Source organism: Vitis riparia, chromosome 5, assembly GCF_004353265.1.
Source record: "Vitis riparia cultivar Riparia Gloire de Montpellier isolate 1030 chromosome 5, EGFV_Vit.rip_1.0, whole genome shotgun sequence".
Lineage (NCBI taxonomy): Eukaryota > Viridiplantae > Streptophyta > Magnoliopsida > Vitales > Vitaceae > Vitis > Vitis riparia.
Window position 1 is genome coordinate 18,968,853 of NC_048435.1, and position 19,922 is coordinate 18,988,774.

General features: G+C 38.0%; 1 protein-coding gene across 2 annotated transcripts in view; it reads right to left on the minus strand.

Annotated features, from left to right (window-relative positions):
* Positions 1-19,922, minus strand: part of LOC117914164 (DNA topoisomerase 3-beta) — a 92,184-nt gene that overhangs the window by 41,492 nt on the left and 30,770 nt on the right. For both annotated transcript variants that reach the window (XM_034829389.1, XM_034829390.1), the window contains 2 exons: positions 19,274-19,373; positions 1,880-2,123 (listed from right to left, as the gene is read on the minus strand). In XM_034829389.1, the coding sequence (XP_034685280.1) occupies positions 1,880-2,123; positions 19,274-19,373 (344 nt within the window). The remainder of the gene's footprint in view (positions 1-1,879; positions 2,124-19,273; positions 19,374-19,922) is intronic.

The following is a 19,922-nucleotide window of genomic DNA, read 5'->3' on the forward strand; positions in this document are numbered from 1 at the left end:
AGTTTAACTACTGGTGTGAAAGTCTCTTGGCAATCAACCCCATATGTCTGAGCATAGCCTTTAGCAACAAACCTAGTTTTGTATCTCTCAAGACAACCATCTACCTTGTACTTTACTATGAACACCCACATATGAATGAGAATTAAGGTTTTCTCTCTCTCTCTTTCAACAGTTATAAAACATACATGCATCATTTCTTGTTTTTCATAAGACAATCTCAAGGGCACATTCATCATTTGTATTATTAAATGGGACATATTTGTTACTTTTATTTTCTTAAAGAATTTAAAAACCAGCCTACCTGGAGTCTAGTGCCCCACATTTTCTCAGTGTCTTATTTCAAGCAGAATGAGAATCTCCACATGATAACACACCAAATGCAAGAATATGATTGGCATGGATAAACCTGATTCCTATCAATTAAGTGTACCCAAAGGCTGTTAATGTCTTCACATGTCTAGAAATAACCTCAAATCATGTAAACTTGAATCGTTCAAATCAAGGTTTTAAGTTTCAGTTGATGCTAAGATGTTCCAGGCACTTATTTCCAGTTTGATTCAGATTCAAAGTACAAGTTAAGGATCCATTACAACTCATGACATTCAGGTTTCAAGCTAAACAGTTGGGATACCAAACTGTAAAGGCTAGGAATTCTACATTACCAGCATGGAAACTAGTGCAGACACAAGTTTTATTGAGGGAATAATAAGAACAAGAACCAACATGGAGACTGGTCTAAGACACAGGACAAATAGAGGAACAAAAGAATGAAAACAGTGACCCAAGCCTTTACAAGAGTTTTGGGAGGATTAGCCAAAACTCTTTCTAGGAAAGGTCATAGGAGAATGAGGGATTAGTCTAGGGTTTCCTTTCTAACTTGTTTTATTACATCAGAAAGGATGAGGTTGGGGGTGGTAATGGGTATCAATTGATAAACGAAAATAGTAGAGTTTAAAGCCAAGATTTTGATGCCAATTAATTACTAATGAAGACCACATGGGCTTCATTCAAGCAGACCCTCTGCATTCAAGACGCAAAAGTTCTTTTACATGAACCCCAGCAAGATCTTCTTGTACAATCACCTCAGTATTCCAATTTTCTTGACATCTATATTCCACTACATTTGACTTTGATTTTCCTTTGATGTTTTTTTGCTCCTGTTCATTACCAATTTCTGGGTTTTCTGAAGTATAAATTTCAACTTTCCTCATTGTTGTGTTGATTTTGTCATTTTTCTTCCTATTCTTTAGGAAAAGGCAACAATTGAGCAAACATAGACCAGTCAAGATTTGTTTCGGCAGAGTAACACAAGTGTTGGAAAATCTGCCAGTTGGAAATTCTGCCAACTTGGGTGGCAGATTATTGAATATTTTTCCAGCCCATATCAACTGTAACAATTTTATAGTTGTACATAGAATCTCCTAGGATTTTTTCCTTTCTTAGCATTCTTCACTTATTTTATTTATCTTTGATAGCATAATCATAGACATTATTTCCTAGGCTATTTTTATACAATTATTCTGTATATATTCATATTTAATCCCATACAACAAACACAGCAGAAAGCATTTCCACAGAGGCTTCTAGATCTGAATGAAGACAAAAGGCAAGCATGATATTAACAATATCTCTGCATTTCTTCCCCCTAGAGTTTCTTCCTCTCACAGTCAAAATATTATATTAGAATATCTGATCACATCTGGAATAAGCTTGTGCAGCTAATATTTAAGCTATTTATGAATTTTGAGAAGAAACAAGACAGTTCTACCAATCATTAAAAAAAATATGCATACCAAAACCAAAAGAAATCATGTTAAACACAGAGTCAATATATATATAACCACCAGAACAATATGAAAGAGAAAGGAAGAAAACCAACGAGATAACTCTGGAGTCAAGATTGCCATATTTTCCTTGGAAATAACTAGTTTGAAATCGTGTAAATGCTACTCCAACTTTTAAATCTATCTCTTGCCGAGCATCTACAGCCCTAGCCTCATCCTCATTTGGCTCAACAAGGTTGTCCATGGCCTTCAAAATGTCTTTCTCGGTAACAGAAGAAAACCGTGCACGATATACTCTTCTTCTAGCCTCATTTCCATGAAAACCAGTGCACTCAACAACTGAGGAAAAAAGGAAAGAAAATCTTAGGCAATGAACAATGATTCGGGTGATGATGAAAAAGAGAATTGGTTCAGTTCTCTCCTCAATGATAGATTGATCAAATTCTATCGAGTCTATAGATTGATCAAATTCCATCGAGTCTAACTCATAATGTTCATTTATCAAAAATGACTTCGATTATCAAATATTAAAAAAAGCAGCAAGAAACACTGAAATATGCTTCAATAAAATAAACATACAGATTATTTGAATCTGGAGCAATCAATATCCTCAAGCGCATAAACAATTTGACCTGATATCTTTAGTAAAACCAGGGAGAAGATGGAACATATGCTAAATTCCATCAAAACGAAAGAAAATAGAAGTACACTAGTGGAATTATTATGTCTATGACTAACCCTTAGTCCATGAGGCATACACTGGAAGAGAAAGAGTTCTATTCTCTTTTTTAGTATTTTTTAAGTGCTTAATTCTTGAAAAGGACAGAAAAATGAGTAGTTTGAGTCATAATCTTTACTTGAAAATCTCTCAATGAAAATTAAAAAAACCTTAGAAGCCTGAAACTGATATCACATTCCTAATGCAAGTTTGGTCAACAAACTCAAGATCCATCTCAACATCAGACCAGTTATGGTATAGCAGAACAGAGCTGAGGGAGTTCTCGGATGGTCAACTACATGCATGGTATATCAGAAAGTATGTACTCTACCGAAAGTCTCTCAAAGCATTCTACTAGACCATCATGCCCATAAAAAAACCAACCACCTAGATTTAGGAATTTACTTTTAGCAAGAACTCTTGCTAAATATGATCAAGATTTAGGACTCCCATTTTTAGCAGGTTTCATGATGATACTCAACATTGGGATCTTTTTAATTTTAACAAGATCTTTTATTCATAAAGTTCCTTTTTTTTTCCTTCAATAGAGGATTTATCTCCCTGGTTAGCAGCCACATAATTTTTTATATGTAATTGTTTGTATAATAGTCCTGAAGTCTTTTTTTAATCAGGGTTGGTCTCTTGAAATAACTCCCTTCCCTTTACTTTTTGGTCAGGTTCTGCATTTAGAAAGGATATTTTATCTTTCTATATACATGAAATTTCAATTCAATGAGTTGGTTGTTTATGATCCCAAAAAAACAAAAAACTTTTTTTCTTTAAATAGGAAAAATAAGTCCAAACATATTAAAGAAGGGAACAGAAATGCACACAAAGAAGTAACTTCATCAATGGCATTAAGTTAGACAAGTGTAGTTATCCAATATTCATGAAGTCGATTGCCTGTATTCAGATCCTGGGATTTGTAGGCCCAGCTTTTAGGTGTCTTTCAAGGAAGAAGTGTTGGGTGTGGAAGGAATGTTGGAATACAGTTTGGAGCAAGGTGATGAGAATCTTAAAAGGATTTCCATGAGATTGGGTCTCTTGAAAGAGGTTTGAATGCAACTTTCTTGGCTCTGAACCTTAAGAAATGTGGGATGGAGAATATTAAGGATTTTCAACCTATTAGTTTAGTTGGGTTTATACAAACTTCTTCCTGAGATTCTAGACAGCTGGTACAAAAAGGTTATAGCAAGGTGGTACCAAATTCCAAAATGCCTATTGAGGAAGGGACACATTCTTGATGCGGCTCTTGTTGCTAATGAGGCCACTGACTCCAAATTGAAAAGTTCAAAATCAGGTATAGCTTGTGAGTTGGATATTGAAAAAGCCTATGATCATCTTGACTAGGAATTCTTAATTCCAGTTATGGAGAGAACGAACTTTGGGAAAAAAATTGGCAAAGATGGATCGATTCTTGTATATAGCAGGTGGTTTTATCGAAGGTTTTAAGGAGGGGGGAGAGGTAGAGTGAGGGATGGGATTTCACAGTTATTTTTGCCAATGATTCACTCCTTTTTTATGATGTTTATCAAAATTGTTGTTTGTGAGGACAATTTGTTTTGCTTTGAACCGATCCTTGGCCTTAAAGTTAATTTTGAGTGAAGGCTAGTTTGTTAGAAGAGGCAATTTTTGCCCAAAGATGGAATGCATACTTTTAAGCAAAAGCACAGAGAAATTTTTCCCAATTAACTTTAATTGTGAGAAATTATAATTTGGTTAAATGATCAACTGTTTGTTTGATAAAATAAGAAGACCTAATGGGAAAAAAAATGGCTAAGATGGATCAAATTTTGTATATAAAGGGTGGTTTTATCTAAGGTTTTAAGATGGGGGGAGAGGAATCAGACAGCTTTCAGATCTTAATAAACCTGGAGTGGGAAAATGGTTTTTGAGGGATTAAAAAAGGGATATCCAATGAAGAAGAGTCATCCAAAGAAAATTTAGAGAGGTGGAATGGGGTTGGGTCTTGAAAGAATGTAAGCAAGGGTATGGCATTACTCTATGGAAGGCTATTCAAAATGATTGTGATGGACAACAACGTGGAACACACCTTTTGAAGACTTACGAAAGGAAAGGGAAAACTATTCAACAAAAAATAGATTAGTAAGTTCAGCATTTCACAATTTTAGTTGCAAGTTTTCTTAATTTTATTATAATTAGTTTTAATAATTTCTTTTTTTAGTCAAATTTCTATTCATTTTAGTGTCTAGTGTGATAAAATAAATGAGTCATTTTTCAGTAAGAAAGAAAGTTCTAGTCGTATTAGGAAAAAAAGTTATATGACTCCATATGAACCTATGTAGTACTTCAATTTTATTAATATAAATTTTTAAGAATTCAGTAGCCATCTAGCTGCTTAAAGGTGTGATTGTGTTTCTTCTTAAGTACAATTGCTTAGGAAGCCTTAGGTGTAAATGCCTAGGAACCTTGTGGTTTCCAATTGTCTATTTTCCTTTTCCTTTGTCTTCTTTGAACTCTCATCTCATTATACAACAAAAAAAAAAATCTTCTGTACTGCTAGAATTTCTACAGTCCTGCATCAGATTTGGAATCAAAGCCTGTAGACCAGTATGCAACTAGAAGCAACTGGAGTTTTAGCCCATGTGTTGTAGCAACTTTCCTCACACCTAAAAAGCATGATGGTTGGCATATGTATTTTGATCGTTGTGCGATAAACAAGATTACAGTCATATTTTTATTTTTTTTGATAGGAAGATTACAGTCACATGCAAGTTACTAATACATCAGCTCGATGATATGTTGAAGAATGGTTGTCACAAAGTTAGAATGAGACCAGGGAATGAATGGAAAATAAACTTCAAGCTGAAGGAATAGTCTTTATGAGTAGTTTGGTCATGCTATTTGCTCTTTCTAATTGTACTTGGATTACCTCCAATGAATTTCTACTCTCAATCATGAACTTTATGAGAGGTATCACTTGTTTTACCCTTTGAAGAGTTTCCCCAAGCCAAGGAGAGATGATAGAGAAGAACATGGAAAGCCAATGTTTTAAAAACCGGACCGGTGATTGAACTGGAAAAGTTACCAGTTCACGGTTCACTAATCGGACCGGCGGTCGAACCGCAGTCGAACCGGTGATGTAATAAATAATTAAATATACAATTTATATATTATATAAAATTAAAAATAATTATAAAAATTAAAAATATATAAAATTACAAATTTTAATAATGTTTGATTTTTATATTTGGTATATTAAATTAAATGATAAAGTTTAATATTTTAAATTTTATTAAATAGAAATATGTAATATTTAAGAAAGAAGATATATTTAAGATGAAAAAATTTATAATATTTAATTTTATCCTTTTGTCTTTGTATTTTATTGTTTTTAAATTATTCTATTAATTAATTTATATTATTTTTTATAATTATTATAAAAATAAACAGGAATTTAAATATTTACATTTTTTTAAAGATTTTATATGATAAAATTTTGAAATAAAATCAAAGTTCCGTGCATCCAACCCTCAAGAGGCAATGTTTTCCTCTAATAGTCTCATTCCCAATCCCACATCGGAAGCACAAGAATTTTATGTGCTCCATGTGCTCTATAAATACCTTCCAACTTGCCTTTAACCCAAACAAGCCAGCAAGTTGGGCTTGGAAGCATGGCCCAAATGGAAGTGTTATTTTAAAATAAATAATGCAGCAAATTGGGCTTGTAGGCATGGCCTAAATAATAGTGTTATAATCTTATCATTGGACTAGGCCTAGTGGCTTGGACCAAAGATGGTTTATTAGGTTGAGTTTGTAAGCATTGGGCCTGGAATGGGCCTTTTACATAGTAAGCAAAAACTTGTTATCTAAGGTGTGACCGGTTTGCAAAAAACTGGACAGGTCGTCCGGTTCGACGGTTCAACCGTCGGTTTGAACGGTTCAATGCCAATTTGATCACAAAATGGTTCATTGAGCGGACCGAACCGGATAGTTCACCGGTCGACGGTTCGACCGGTCGGACCGGCCAGTCCGGTCCGGTTTTTAAAACCATGTGGAAAGCACTCTTTAAAGACTTTTTAAAGAAAAAAAATATATATATATATATTGAAGAAAATATTCTTCTTTTTTCTGTGTCAAAACTGAATAAAAAGTGACCTATATATATACAAGTGGGATTCCTAATCTAAGCCATATAATATGCACAATCACTATCTCTAAGGAAACAATAACTAATTAGGAGAGATTCTCTCATCCATAAAAATAGAAAGTATCCTAACACAATTCCTCTAATCTTGGCACTTAATTACAAATCATAATCCCATATTTCCACACTCCCCCTCAAGTTAGGTAGTAGATGTCTAGCATTCCCAACTTGCTTTTCAAGTTTTCGTAGGTGGCCTTTGGAAGTGCCTTTGTCAGACGGTCTGTTGTTTGACGACTTGAAGGAATATACATAAGTCTGATTGTTCCCCCTTCAAGTTTCTCCTTGATGAAGTGACGGTCTATCTCCACGTGCTTGTTTCTATCGTGTTGAACTGGATTCTTTGCAATACTTATGGTAGCCTTGTTATCACACAAAACTGTCATAGTGGAGTTTGATATAATTCCAAGTTCCTTGAGTATTCTTTGGAGCCACATTCCTTCACATATCCCATGAGCCATTGCCCTGAATTCTGCCTCTACACTGCTTCTCGCCACTACGGACTGCTTCTTGCTTCTCCAAGTCACCAAGTTTCCCCACACATAGGAACAATACCCAGTAGTTGACCTCCGATCTATCAAGGATCCTGCCCAATCAGCATCTGTGAATACCTCAACTTCCCTACTTGAGGTTTTCTTGAAGTAGAGTCCTCTACCCGGGCTCTTTTTAAGGTACTGTAAAATTCTGTATACGGCTTTCATGTGTCTTTCAGTGGGATTGTTCATGTAGCGGCTTACCATGCTCACAGCGAAACCAATATCGGGCCTTGTGTGAGTTAGGTAGATCAACTTTCCTACTAACCTCTGGTACCTGTCTTTGTCAGTTGGATGACTATCATTATCTTTATCAATCTTACCAATAGGATCCATAGGCGTGTCCACTGGCTTACAACCTAGCATTCCAGTCTCCTGAAGTAGATCAAGGACATACTTCCTTTGCGTGACCACAATTCCCTCCTTAGTTCAGCCAACTTCCATGCCAAGAAAGTATCTGAGTTGTCCAAGATCTTTGATTTCAAATTCTCTTGCTAGCAACTTCTTGAGATTCTCTATCCCTTCTTCATCTTCTCCGGTAATTATAATATCATCAACATAGACAATGAACAAAGTCATTTCACCTTCCTTAGAGTGCTTCATAAACAGTGTGTGATCTGCTTGACATTGGATGAACCCATGTTTTTTCACAACTCTAGTCAGTCGATCAAACCAGGCCCTAAGTGACTGTTTTAGACCGTATAGGGACTTTCTCAGTTTACACACTTTTCCTGAATTTTCTGGAGTTTCCATACTAGGTGGAATCTTCATGTAGACTTCCTCTTCTAGTTCTCCGTTGAGAAATGCATTTTTGACATCAAGTTGGTGAAGATTCCAGTCCAAATTTACTACAACTGATAATAACACTCTGATGGAGTTGAGCTTTGCTACTGGTGCAAATGTCTCTTCATAATCAATGTCATAGGATTGAGTAAATCCTTTAGCTACTAGTCGAGCCTTGAACCTGTTTATACTTCCATCTGGATTGTGCTTCACGGTAAATATCCACTTGCATCCAACAGGCCTCTTACCCTCTGGTAATTCTGAGATTTCCCATGTCCCATTTTTCTCCAATGCTTGTATTTCTTCCTGAACAGCAATCTTCCATTCAGGTTGCTGAAGTGCTTCTTGGATGTTGGATGGGATACGATCATCTTCAAGAGAAGTGATGAACACTTGGAAATTCTGTGAAAGCTTTCCATAGGACACATGATTACTGATTGGATGCTGAGTGCGGGATCTTACACCTTTCCTTAAAGCAATGGGTTGATCAAGATCATCAAGGTCATTATTGGAATTTAGATCATAGAAATTGTGTTACCTGGTTGTGAGTTTGGGTTGCTTGGATCCTGGTCCAATTCTTGGTTCTGCTCAGGTGGAGTGCTGTCCTCGGGCTCCTTTTGAGGAGGTTTCTCGGGCTTTTCCTTTAAATTTTTTCTAGAATAAACTATTACCTCTTTACTGCCTTGTGTAGTTGACTCAGGTATGACAGAAGGGACATCCAAGGAATTGTTTTCGGGGACAGAAAGAGTAGTATCTGTTTGAGGAGGCAGTGATGAACTCAAAGGAGAAGTAGTGCTGATTTCGGTTTCCCAGAATTGGAATTCATCTGTGGACCAGTTCTCCCCCTGAATTGCAGTTTTGGGGTAGAAGGGTTGATTTTCGAAGAAAGTGACATCCATGGAAGTGTAGAATTTCTTAGTTGTTGGAGAGTAGCACTTGTATCCTTTTTGGTTTGGTGGGTACCCGAGAAAGATGCATTTAGTGGCTGTCGGATCAAGTTTACTACGTTGGGACTTATGGATGTGAACGAAAGCAGTACAACCAAAGACTTTGATTGGGATAGACGAGATTATTCGAGCGAATGGATATGCAGCGAGGAGGATTTGACACGGGGTTTCAAATTGAAGAATCCTAGAAGGCATTCGGTTGATCAAGTAGGTTGCTGCGAGTACAGCTTCACCCCATAATTGTTTAGGCACGTTTGAAGCTATCATGAGGGATCGTGCAACCTCCATCAAATGTCTATTTTTCCTTTCTGCAACTCCATTTTGCTATGGAGTATCAATGCACGAGCTTTGATGTACGATGCCATTCTCCAGAAGATATGACCCAAGAATGTTGTGATAGTATTCTCGAGCATTATCTGTCCGAAGGACTTGAATTTTTGCCTGAAACTGCGTCCGAACCATGTTGTTGAAGTTTTCAAACATTTCCCTCACTTCTGATTTCTTCTTCATAAGGAATACCCAAGTCACTCAAGTGTGGTCATCAACAAAGGTGACAAACCATCTAGAACCTGTAATGTTGTTGATTCTAGAGGCCCCCCAAACATCACTGTGAATCAAGGAAAAAGGATGAGATGGTTTGTATGGTTGAATGGAATAGGAGTTGCGAGTATGTTTGGACAATTGACATATTTCGCATTGAAAATTTTTGGAATTTTTATTGAATAATGATGGATATAGTTTTTCAAGATAGGAAATTTTGGGTGACCTAATCGGTAGTGCCATAACATAACAACACTATCCGTCTTGGTACTAGGGTTGGAAACTACACAAGCAGTCTTCATTGGTAGCCTTCGAATTTCCTCAGCTCTCAAAAGGTAAAGTCCAGCACGCACCTCAGCATTGCCAATCCTCTTCCCAGAGTTCAAGGCCTGAAATTCACACATGTGAGGAAGGAATTTAGTAACACAATTAAGATCCTGTGTTAGTCTACTTATAAACAATAGGTTGCAATCCAATTTCGGAACATAGAGCACGGAGTGAAGAGTAATATCCTTGGAAATAATAACTGAACCTGTGCCGAATACCCTAAAAAGGGTTCCATCGGCAATTCAAACAGAGGAATTGTTATGGCAAGGAGTATATTCATGAAAAACAATGAGATTCCCAATCATGTGATCTGAAGCTCCTAAGTCCACTATCCATGTAGTGTGATTTTCCTGTCTAACATTTAGGGCATGGGAAAAAATACCTTTCTAGGCTACAGATGCGGTACCAATAGTTGTTCCAGTTGATTGAAGAGTCTGTTGGAACATTTTCTGTAGTGCCTCCAATTGCTCTTTGCTAAACGGTCCAGGATTTAAGCTAGTGCCAGATGTGTCTTCTTCGGCTGTAGCGGTGTAACCCCGGCCTTCTCTATTTTGTTGTGGCCGAGAAGGTTTCCAATCAGCAGGTTTACCGTGTAGATGCCAGCAAGTCTCTTTCGTGTGTCCAGGTTTTCTACAATGGTCGCACCATGGACGATTCTTCTTTGTTTGGTAGTTGTTGTTGTTGGATTGGGTTCCTCGTGCAACTAGGGCTGAGTTCTCAAGATTTTTGGAGGAATTTTGGGTTCCCAACATCACTTTTTGTCTGCTTTCCTCTCTGCGAATTTCAGAAAAAACTTCCCTAACACTAGGTAATGGCTTAATACTTAGAACTCTTCCACGTACCTCATCTAAATTCTTATTAAGGCCAAGTAAAAATTTGTAGATGCGTTCCTTTTCAATGACCTTCTTGTATGGGAGTCCATCTTCGGGACACTTCCAAACCAATTCTTCATAAATATCGAGTTGTTGCCCATACCGTGTAAGGATATTAAAATATTCGGTAACAGTTGAATCTCCTTGTCGAAGATCCTGGAGAATACTCTTGATTTCGAAAATCGCCGAGGTATTATCGATGTTGGAGTAGGTCTCTCTAGCTGCATCCCATATCTCCTTTGATGTGCCATAATACATGAAGTTTTCTCCTATATGGGTCATAGAGTTAATTAACCAAGACATCACCATACTATTTTCCAACTTCCAGGTTCGGTATCCTAGAACATCTTCCTTCGGCTGAACAATGGCTCCCGTAAGGTATTCTTCCTTACCTTTCCCGCAGATGAAGATCCGAACAGACTGAGCCCATTGAATAAAATTCTGCCCATTGAGTTTATGACCTGTTATGGGAAGAATGATGCCGTCTGTGGTGCTGGCACTGCCGGAGTGAACTGCTTCAGGTCTAGACGTCACCTCCGAGTTTGATCCTTCCGTTCTGCTCTCCATGGAAAAAGATGATTTTTTTTTTTTTTTTATACGTGGTTCAGATCTAAATGCTCTGATACCATGAAGAAAATATTCTTCTTTTTTCTGTGTCAAAACTGAATACAAAGTGACCTATATATATACAAGTGGGATTCCTAATCTAAGCCATATAATATGCACAATCACTATCTCTAAGGAAACAATAACTAATTAGGAGAGATTCTCTCATCCATAAAAATAGAAAGTATCCTAACACAATCCCTCTAATCTTGGCACTTAATTACAAATCATAATCCCATATTTCCACATATATATATATATTCAACCAAAGCAAGCTAATACTTTCAGCATTTCATAATTTTAGTCAAAGGATTTAAAAAAAAAAAAATAGAATTGGTTTTAGATGCTTTTTTTAATTTTATTAGAATTGATTTTAGTAGTTTATTTTTTTAGTAGATTTTTTATTTGTTCGAGTATATAATCTGTGGTTTATTATTTTCAGTCAACTTTTTATTTGTTTTAGTACATAATTCAATCATAAAAGGAGACATACGCCTACTAGGAAATAGTCTTACAAGGAGTTTAGTAAACCAACTTAATTACTTAAGTCATTAAATATATTATATATGTTTGATAAAATGACTAAATAATATTACATAAAGTTAAAAGCAACTTAGAGTAATAGGTTATAAGAAATCACTTTTTCTGAATTCAAAAAAATTCTGTGCCCTCACTGGTCAAAACCTTCAATTTTTTGTCAACTTTCCACCATAACCATCATCTCTTCCTCTCTCATGTCTCTCTTGATGCTCATTGTTTGATGTTACTAAGAATAAATATTCCAAAAAATTTAAGTGATTAAGTATTAAGTTTTTTGTTTTACCAAATGTTATTTTACCCATATTAGGATTAGGAGTTTCATGAATCTATATAAAACTACATAGTATTTTAATTTTATTAATATAAATTTTTGAGAATTTAGTATCTATCTAACTTCTTAAAGGTGTGAGTTTAGAAAACCCTAGCTGTGATGGCCTAGAAGCCCTGGTGTGATTGTCAAGGATCTATCTTATCATTTTTTTCTTCCTCTTCTTTAGTCTTCATTAATCTCTCATCTCAAAATACAACAAATAAAAACCTTCTATGCTGATAAAACTTTCAAGGCCCTAACATCAGATTGGAAGCTTTTCAAGCTTTTACAAGCATTAGTGTCAGTGATAGATCTTAGACAAGGTTTTGATTTGATCCTTGGTGTGGGAATCACCTGTAGAAGGAATCTTTTCCAATTTCGTTTGGTATTTCCTCTTGCTGTCACTGATTCTTGGGAGGGGGATGGTGATTAGGGTTTGTTGGGCCCCTTGTTTTAGAAGAAATTTTCTATATCAGGAGTTGGGAACGGTACAAGATTTTATTCAGAGCATTCAGTCTCTGGTGATAAGAGGTGCTCATGTTACAAGGTTGGAATGGAGACTAACTAGAAATAGCATTTTTTGAATGAAATCTTTCTACAATTTTTTTCGTCAAAGGGAGCAGGATTCATTTCCTACAAGGAAGTTTGGGTTCCATTGGTCCCATCTACAGTCAATTTCTTCACCTAGGAAGCTACTTGGGAGAAATCCCTAGTTCAGTTCAGCTTAAGAGGTGGGTTTGACTGTTAGCGAGCTGGTGTTTCCTTTACAAGCAGAATAAGGAATCAGCTAACCACATCTGCATTCATTGTAGGGTGGTGAATAGTATATGTTGAGAGAGAGAGAAAGAAGAAAGACCTTGATTCTCATTAATGTAATGATCAACTTACAATTGAGAAATATATATATATACAAGGCTAGGAGTCCTAACTATCATACATGTGTCCTACCATACATGTGTCCTATATTAACAAGGAAAGGTTATACACTATAAATACATTATATTCAACACTCCCCCTCAAGCTGGAGCATATACGTCATATGCACCAAGCTTGTTACAAATATATTTAATCCTAGGACCTCTGAGAGATTTAGTGAAGATGTCAGCTAGTTGATCATTTGAATTAACAAAACTTGTAGCAACACATCCTGATGCGATCTTCTCTCTAATGAAATGACAATCAACTTCAATATGTTTGGTCCTTTCATGAAAGACTGGATTGGATGCAATATGTAATGCGGTCTGGTTATCACATATGAGTTTCATCTGTTCATCCTTTCCAAATCTCAACTCTCGAAGAAGATGTCTCAACCATATGAGTTCACATGTTGCCAAAGTCATAGCTCGATACTCGGCTTCAGCGTTGGATCTGGCCACTACATCTTGTTTCTTACTCTTCCAAGATATTAGATTACCTCCAATAAAAACACAGTACCCTGAAGTGGAACGTCTATCTGTGGGTGAGCCAGCCCAATCTGCATCTGTGTAACCAACAACCTGACTATGACCTCTGTTCTCGTACAACACACCTTGGCCTGGTGTACTTTTGATATATCGAAGAATGCGGATTACAGCATCCCAATGGCTATCACATGGTGACTGTAGGAATTGACTAACAACACTCACAGGAAAAGAAATGTCTGGACGAGTAATGGTGAGATAGTTCAATTTACCTACGAGCCGTCGATATCTCCCGGGGTCTCCTAAAGGCTCCCCCTGTCCTAGTACAAGTTTGACATTCGGATCCATAGGTGTGTCTACCGGTTTACAGTCTAACATACCGGTTTCTTCCAGGATATCTAAAGCATACTTCCTTTGGGAAAGGACCACAGTAGAACTGGATTGAGCTATCTCAATTCCCAAGAAATACTTGAGTTTCCCCAAGACTTTGGTCTGAAAGTGGGTAAAAAGGTGTTGCTTTAGTTTCTGAATACCATCCTGATCACTGCCTGTAATGACGATGTCGTCCACATAAACAACCAGATAAATACACTGCCCCAAAGAGTTATGATGATAGAAAACTGAATGGTCTGTTGTACTGCAAAGCATGCCAAACTCTTGAACAACAGAACTAAAACGGCCAAACCATGCTCGAGGAGATTGTTTCAAGCCATATAGAGAACGGCGTAACCTGCATACTAAACCAGACTCCCCCTGAGCAACAAAACCAGGAGGTTGCTCCATATAAACCTCCTCGGCAAGATCACCATGAAGGAAGGCATTTTTAATATCCAATTGATAAAGAGGCCAAGAACACATGGCAGCCATGGAGAGAAGCAGACGGACAGAAGCAATCTGGCAACAGGAGAGAATGTGTCACCATAATCAGAACCATAAACCTGAGTACAGCCTTTAGCAACTAAGCGGGCCTTAAGGCGATCAACCTGACCATCAGGACCAACCTTAACTGCGTAGACCCAACGACAGCCAACGTTAGATTTACCCGAGGGTAAAACAACAAGATCCCAAGTGTCATTAGAGTGCAGAGCAGCCATTTCATCCACCATTGCCTGTCTCCAGCCTGGATGGGAAAGAGCTTCATGGGTGCTCTTTGGAAGAGAAACAGAGGATATAGCAGAAACAAAAGCAGAATAGGGTGAAGATAATCGATGATAACTCAAAAAATTGTAGATAGGATGAGGATTACGAGTAGAGCGAGTACCTTTCCGAACAGCAATAGGTAAGTCATTAGGAGAAGGCAGAGTCGGGGTAGGTGAAGCCGAAGGGATAGGAAGTGAGTCAGCAGGTGCCTCAGCAAAAGGGAGAGGAGCAACGACACGAGGGCGACGATGATAAACCTGAAGTGGTCGAGGAGGCATAGCATCAGGTGGGGAGACAATGGGAATAGGCAAGACTTCAGAAACAGGAAGAGACTCAGAAGTGGTGGAAAAGAATGGTGAGTCCTCAAAGAAGGTGACATCAACGGAGATAAAGTATCGATGAGTCTCAAGGGAATAACAACGATAACCCTTCTGAAGTCTGGAGTATCCCAAGAAGAGACACTTCATGGCTTTGGCGAAAAGCTTGTCCTGTCCAAGAGTGAGAATATGAACAAAGTAAGTACAACCAAAGACACGAGGAGGAAGGAAATAAAGTGGTTGGTCAAGGAAGAGAAGGGAGTGAGGAATCTGATCATGTAAGACAGAGGAGGGAATACAATTAATCAAATAACAAGCGGTAAGAATAGCGTCCCCCCAAAACCGAAAAGGAACATTACTATGGAGGAGGAGAGTACGAGCTGTCAGGAGTATGAGCACAAGAAGATTGATGAAGAATCCCATGATGAGACATAAACGAAGTAAATGGGGCTAAAAAATATTCCCTGGCATTGTCACTGCGTAACACACGAATAGAAATATTGAACTGGGTTTGGATTTCAGCATAAAATTTCTGGAAAATAGAGAATAACTCAGCTCGATTTTTCATTAAAAATAACCAAGTACATCGAGAATAGTCATCAATGAAAGTGACAAAATACTGAAATCCTAAAGTAAACGCAGTCCGACAAGGACCCCAAACATCAGTGTGGACAAACTCAAAAGGAGACTTTGCCCGATTATTCAAACGCTTTGGGAACGAGACACGAGTATGTTTCCCAAGCTGACATGACTCACACGGAAGCAACGATAAAGTGGAAAAACGAGGGACCATCTTCTGGAACTTGGAGAGACTAGGGTGGCCCAAACGATTGTGAATGAGGAGAGGAGCATCAGTGGAAATGCAAACTGCAGGAGATGAATCCGAGGTGAGGTGATAGAGGCCTTGAGACTCACGTCCTATGCCAATCGTCTTCCCCGTACTCCGGTCCTGCAAGGTCACAAATTTATCAAAAAAGGTAATAGAGCAATTAAGAGTACGAGTGATTTTGCTGATGGAAATAAGATTAAAAGAACATTCAGGAGTATAAAGGACAGAAGTGAGAGGTAGAGAAGGCAGAGGAAGGGTCAAACCAATACCTTTAGCCACAGTTTGAGAACCATTAGCTAAGGTAACAGTAGGTAAAGTAGAGGTAGTAGTAATAAAGGAGAAAAGATCCTTATTACCAGATAAGTGATCAGAAGCTCCAGAATCTAGAATCCAGGGTCCAAGAGAAGATGTGTGGGTAAGGCAGGCAGAGGCATTACCAGGCTGGGCAACAGAGGCAACAGAAGCCTGAGATGCGGAAGAGCTCGGAGGCTGAGGCAGCGGAGAATCAAAGGACTGGGCCACATGGGCAGTGTGAGGAGGTCGTCCATGTAACTGATAGCAACGATCGCGAGTGTGGCCAAGTTTATTACAATAGGTGCAATGAGGACATTGACCTCTACCTCGGGTACCACTGCGGCCTCCTCGAGAGCTAGTTTGAGAAACTAACACAGAAGAATCTGAAGTGCTATCAAATGGCAAAGTCTGAGTGGAGGAGATACGGAGGAGGCGAGCAAACACATCATCCAAGGACGGAACTGATGAACTACCAAGAATCTGATCGCGGACAGGCTCAAGATCCAGACGGAGGCCAATAAGAGTAAGAACCATGAAGAACTTGTCAAGATGTGTTTGTTGAGCCCCAACATCGGAGTAAGAGGCATCACAGTCAAGAACTCCTCCTTAAGAGAGGCAATCTGGCCAATATAAGTAGATAGATCCAAGTCCTGTTGGCTGAGATGGACAATAGCAGAAGTCACCTTATAAAGACGCTGGATATCATTCGTATATAATCCTTTGGCCTGAGTCCAAAATTTAAAACAAGTTTTGTAGGCCCGAAGATGAAGAAGAATCTTGGGATCAACCGATTGCCATAATATACTACATAACTGTGCATCTATCTTCCTCCACTGTACGCGGTCAACCTCAGGGATATCTGCCTCCTGTGTAATCAAGTGATCCTCATATCCTTGACCCATAAACCAAAGTTCAACAGAGGCAGACCAGGAAAGATAATTGTCACTGCCAACCAATTTCCCCGAAGTAATCATAGGAGATCCAGATATAACAGCGGAAAAAATGGAATTTTTAGTAGTCATATCTACTTATCTGGAGAATGAAGTATGTTTGGATCGAAGAGAGCCCTAATACGGCTTCAGATTGCGGCGTGGCACCACCGAAAAATGGAGACGGCCTCAGATCGCGGCGTGGTACCACCAGAAAGGTAGAAGAACACTTCCCAAGGCACGTGCAGGGATTGGAGTGGAGAAAAAGTAGTCGGAGCTTCGCCGGAAAGACTGTTTGGAGGGCCGACGGAGACAAAAATCCCCAAAAGAGGTACGTGCAGGGCTCGGATGGGAGAACCAGGGAGGTAGGGAGGCTGGTCGGCGTCAGGCGAAGCTGGAGGAGGAGGCGCATCGCCGGAAAAGGCCTCACGCGCCGGCGCGTGAGATGCAGCCGCCGGCCAGAAAATTGCGCGTGGACGGCGCGTGGAGGCTCTTTTGGTGCCGGTGCCTTCACAAAAGTTGGAGATCTCCTCCAGGCGCTCCTTCTGGTATGGTCGGTGTCGGAAAAATACGTCGCTAGAAAGTTCGCCGGAAAAGTTCGCCGGAGGTGAGTGGTTTCTGTCGACGATCCGAATGACCGGAAAGTATTGGGAGATGGGGAAGGTGACCGGAATGAAACACGGTCACCGGAAGGTTTCCCGGAGTTGATGACACGGGAAACAGGAAAGAATTAGGTTTTCTTCCTTGGCTCTGATACCATGTTGAGAGAGAGAGAAAGAAGAAAGACCTTGATTCTCATTAATGTAATGATCAACTTACAATTGAGAAATATATATATATACAAGGCTAGGAGTCCTAACTATCATACATGTGTCCTACCATACATGTGTCCTATATTAACAAGGAAAGGTTATACACTATAAATACATTATATTCAACAGTATATAGTTATTAGTGCTCTCCCTGAGCAATCAAGGAGTTTTCAGGTTGGCAAAGAAAATTTGTGGGAAAGCACAAGAAGAGGTAGTGGAGGATTGTTCCTACTTCTTGTTTTAGTCCATTTGGAGAGAGTGAGAAAAGATGTTTTGAAGGCGAGGGATTTGGAAGTGACACTGAAAAATCTCTTTATAAATATTTTGTCATCATGGCTTAATTTGGTGTCAAATTGTAAATTTCAACCTTTTCTGGATTTAATCAACCGTTTAGGTGGGGAGCTAAGGTGTTCTTGGTGCCTTAGGCACTCATTGTATACTTCCTATTCACATAGGGTAAATCCCCCTTTCGTTAGACACTTTTTAATGTAACTCATTATTTCTTGCAATAAAAATAAGAAAAGACAAAAGAGAACAGTCTAAAATGCCCCAACAAATTTTTGTTCATAGATTGTTAGCCTTAAAGAAAATGAAATGTTCATGTGATTTTTTTTTTTTTCTTTTTTTTCCTGATCAAAAACAACTATTTCATTGCATTGAAGAGAGATGAGAAATAAAGAAAAATGTAAGTCAAGGTTTGATTTCAATGCAATAAATTAGAGAATGTTCTATTTAACCCTTTCACTTGTATATGTGAAACTTCCAAGGCATTTCAAAATGACAAAACAAAACACACACAAGAACAAGCACAGAAAAAATAAAAAAAATAAAAACAACAAAAAAAACGTCATTGAAAATGTTCAGGGATGTGTGTACCTCCCCTCTAGCCAAGAGGAGGGGGTAGAGAGAGAGAGCATCAAATCTACATACATTATTTGGTGGATATGGGAGAACATATAAGTTAAATAAGCGGGAGCATATCGCTTTTGGGACTTCTTAAGCTTGGGAATGTAAAGCTCCTATTATATAAGTAATGGGCATAAAATTTTAGCACTACTTTATGCATGATGTGTCCACATATCTAAACCTAATATCTGGATCCTTTGTGGTTGAGTTCCCTTATCATAAAATTTGGAGATTACATGACTTGGACACCTAGCACCCGCACCACAACCTATGTAAAGCAAACAATAACATATACCATCATCACATATACCCATAACTAAATCTCTCTAAAGTATACAAACATCAAACATCAACAATATTGATTCCTAGAATCCTAGTAAATTACCACTGCACATGTTATAACAACTAATACCATAAAAATCCAAATTGGAGATATCAAACATTACCAAGTAAGAAATTTAAATTGCACTAGAGAATACTGTATTTTAAGGAACTTCAGTCAAGATAAACAGAAAGGGTACCTTCAAAACATATATTTTCTCCTTCACGATCACAATCCAACCATAGAACCAATTGACCACAATCACGAGCTTCTTGACTCAAATGCCTACATATATGAGCCTTAAATCCAGCAGAAAAATCAGAAAATATTTTTATAAAAAAAAATTAAAATTAAAATCATCATAACAAAGGTAATATACACAATCAATGCATAAGACATCAACAGACAATTTTTTACTATTTACCTAATTAAACACAATGCCACATGCTGGTTTGAGATTTGGGAATTATATAACATACTAGAAAAAATAATACAGAAGAGTTCATGAAATCATTTAAACTTATGAAACTCTTTTTAGATGAAGAAGAAACATAGGCAGTTTAGAAGAAAAGCAGAGAAATTTTTGCTTTTCAAAAACCAACCTAGTGAAAATTCAGCACAGAACTTTTAAGCCCAAGCATCAGGCTAGTAGAATGTAGAATAGCATAATCATGGTTTAGGTATTAAAGCAAGAACCAAACTGAGAATCTCATTTAGTGTTAGGTTCCCATAAATATGTCAAGACTCAAAACAAAACAAATGTTCTGCAAAACTGACAGACTGTTATAAAGCCTGAAGAACGAACCAGGCACATGTATTCTTCAAAGACAAATAACCTGTGATAAACT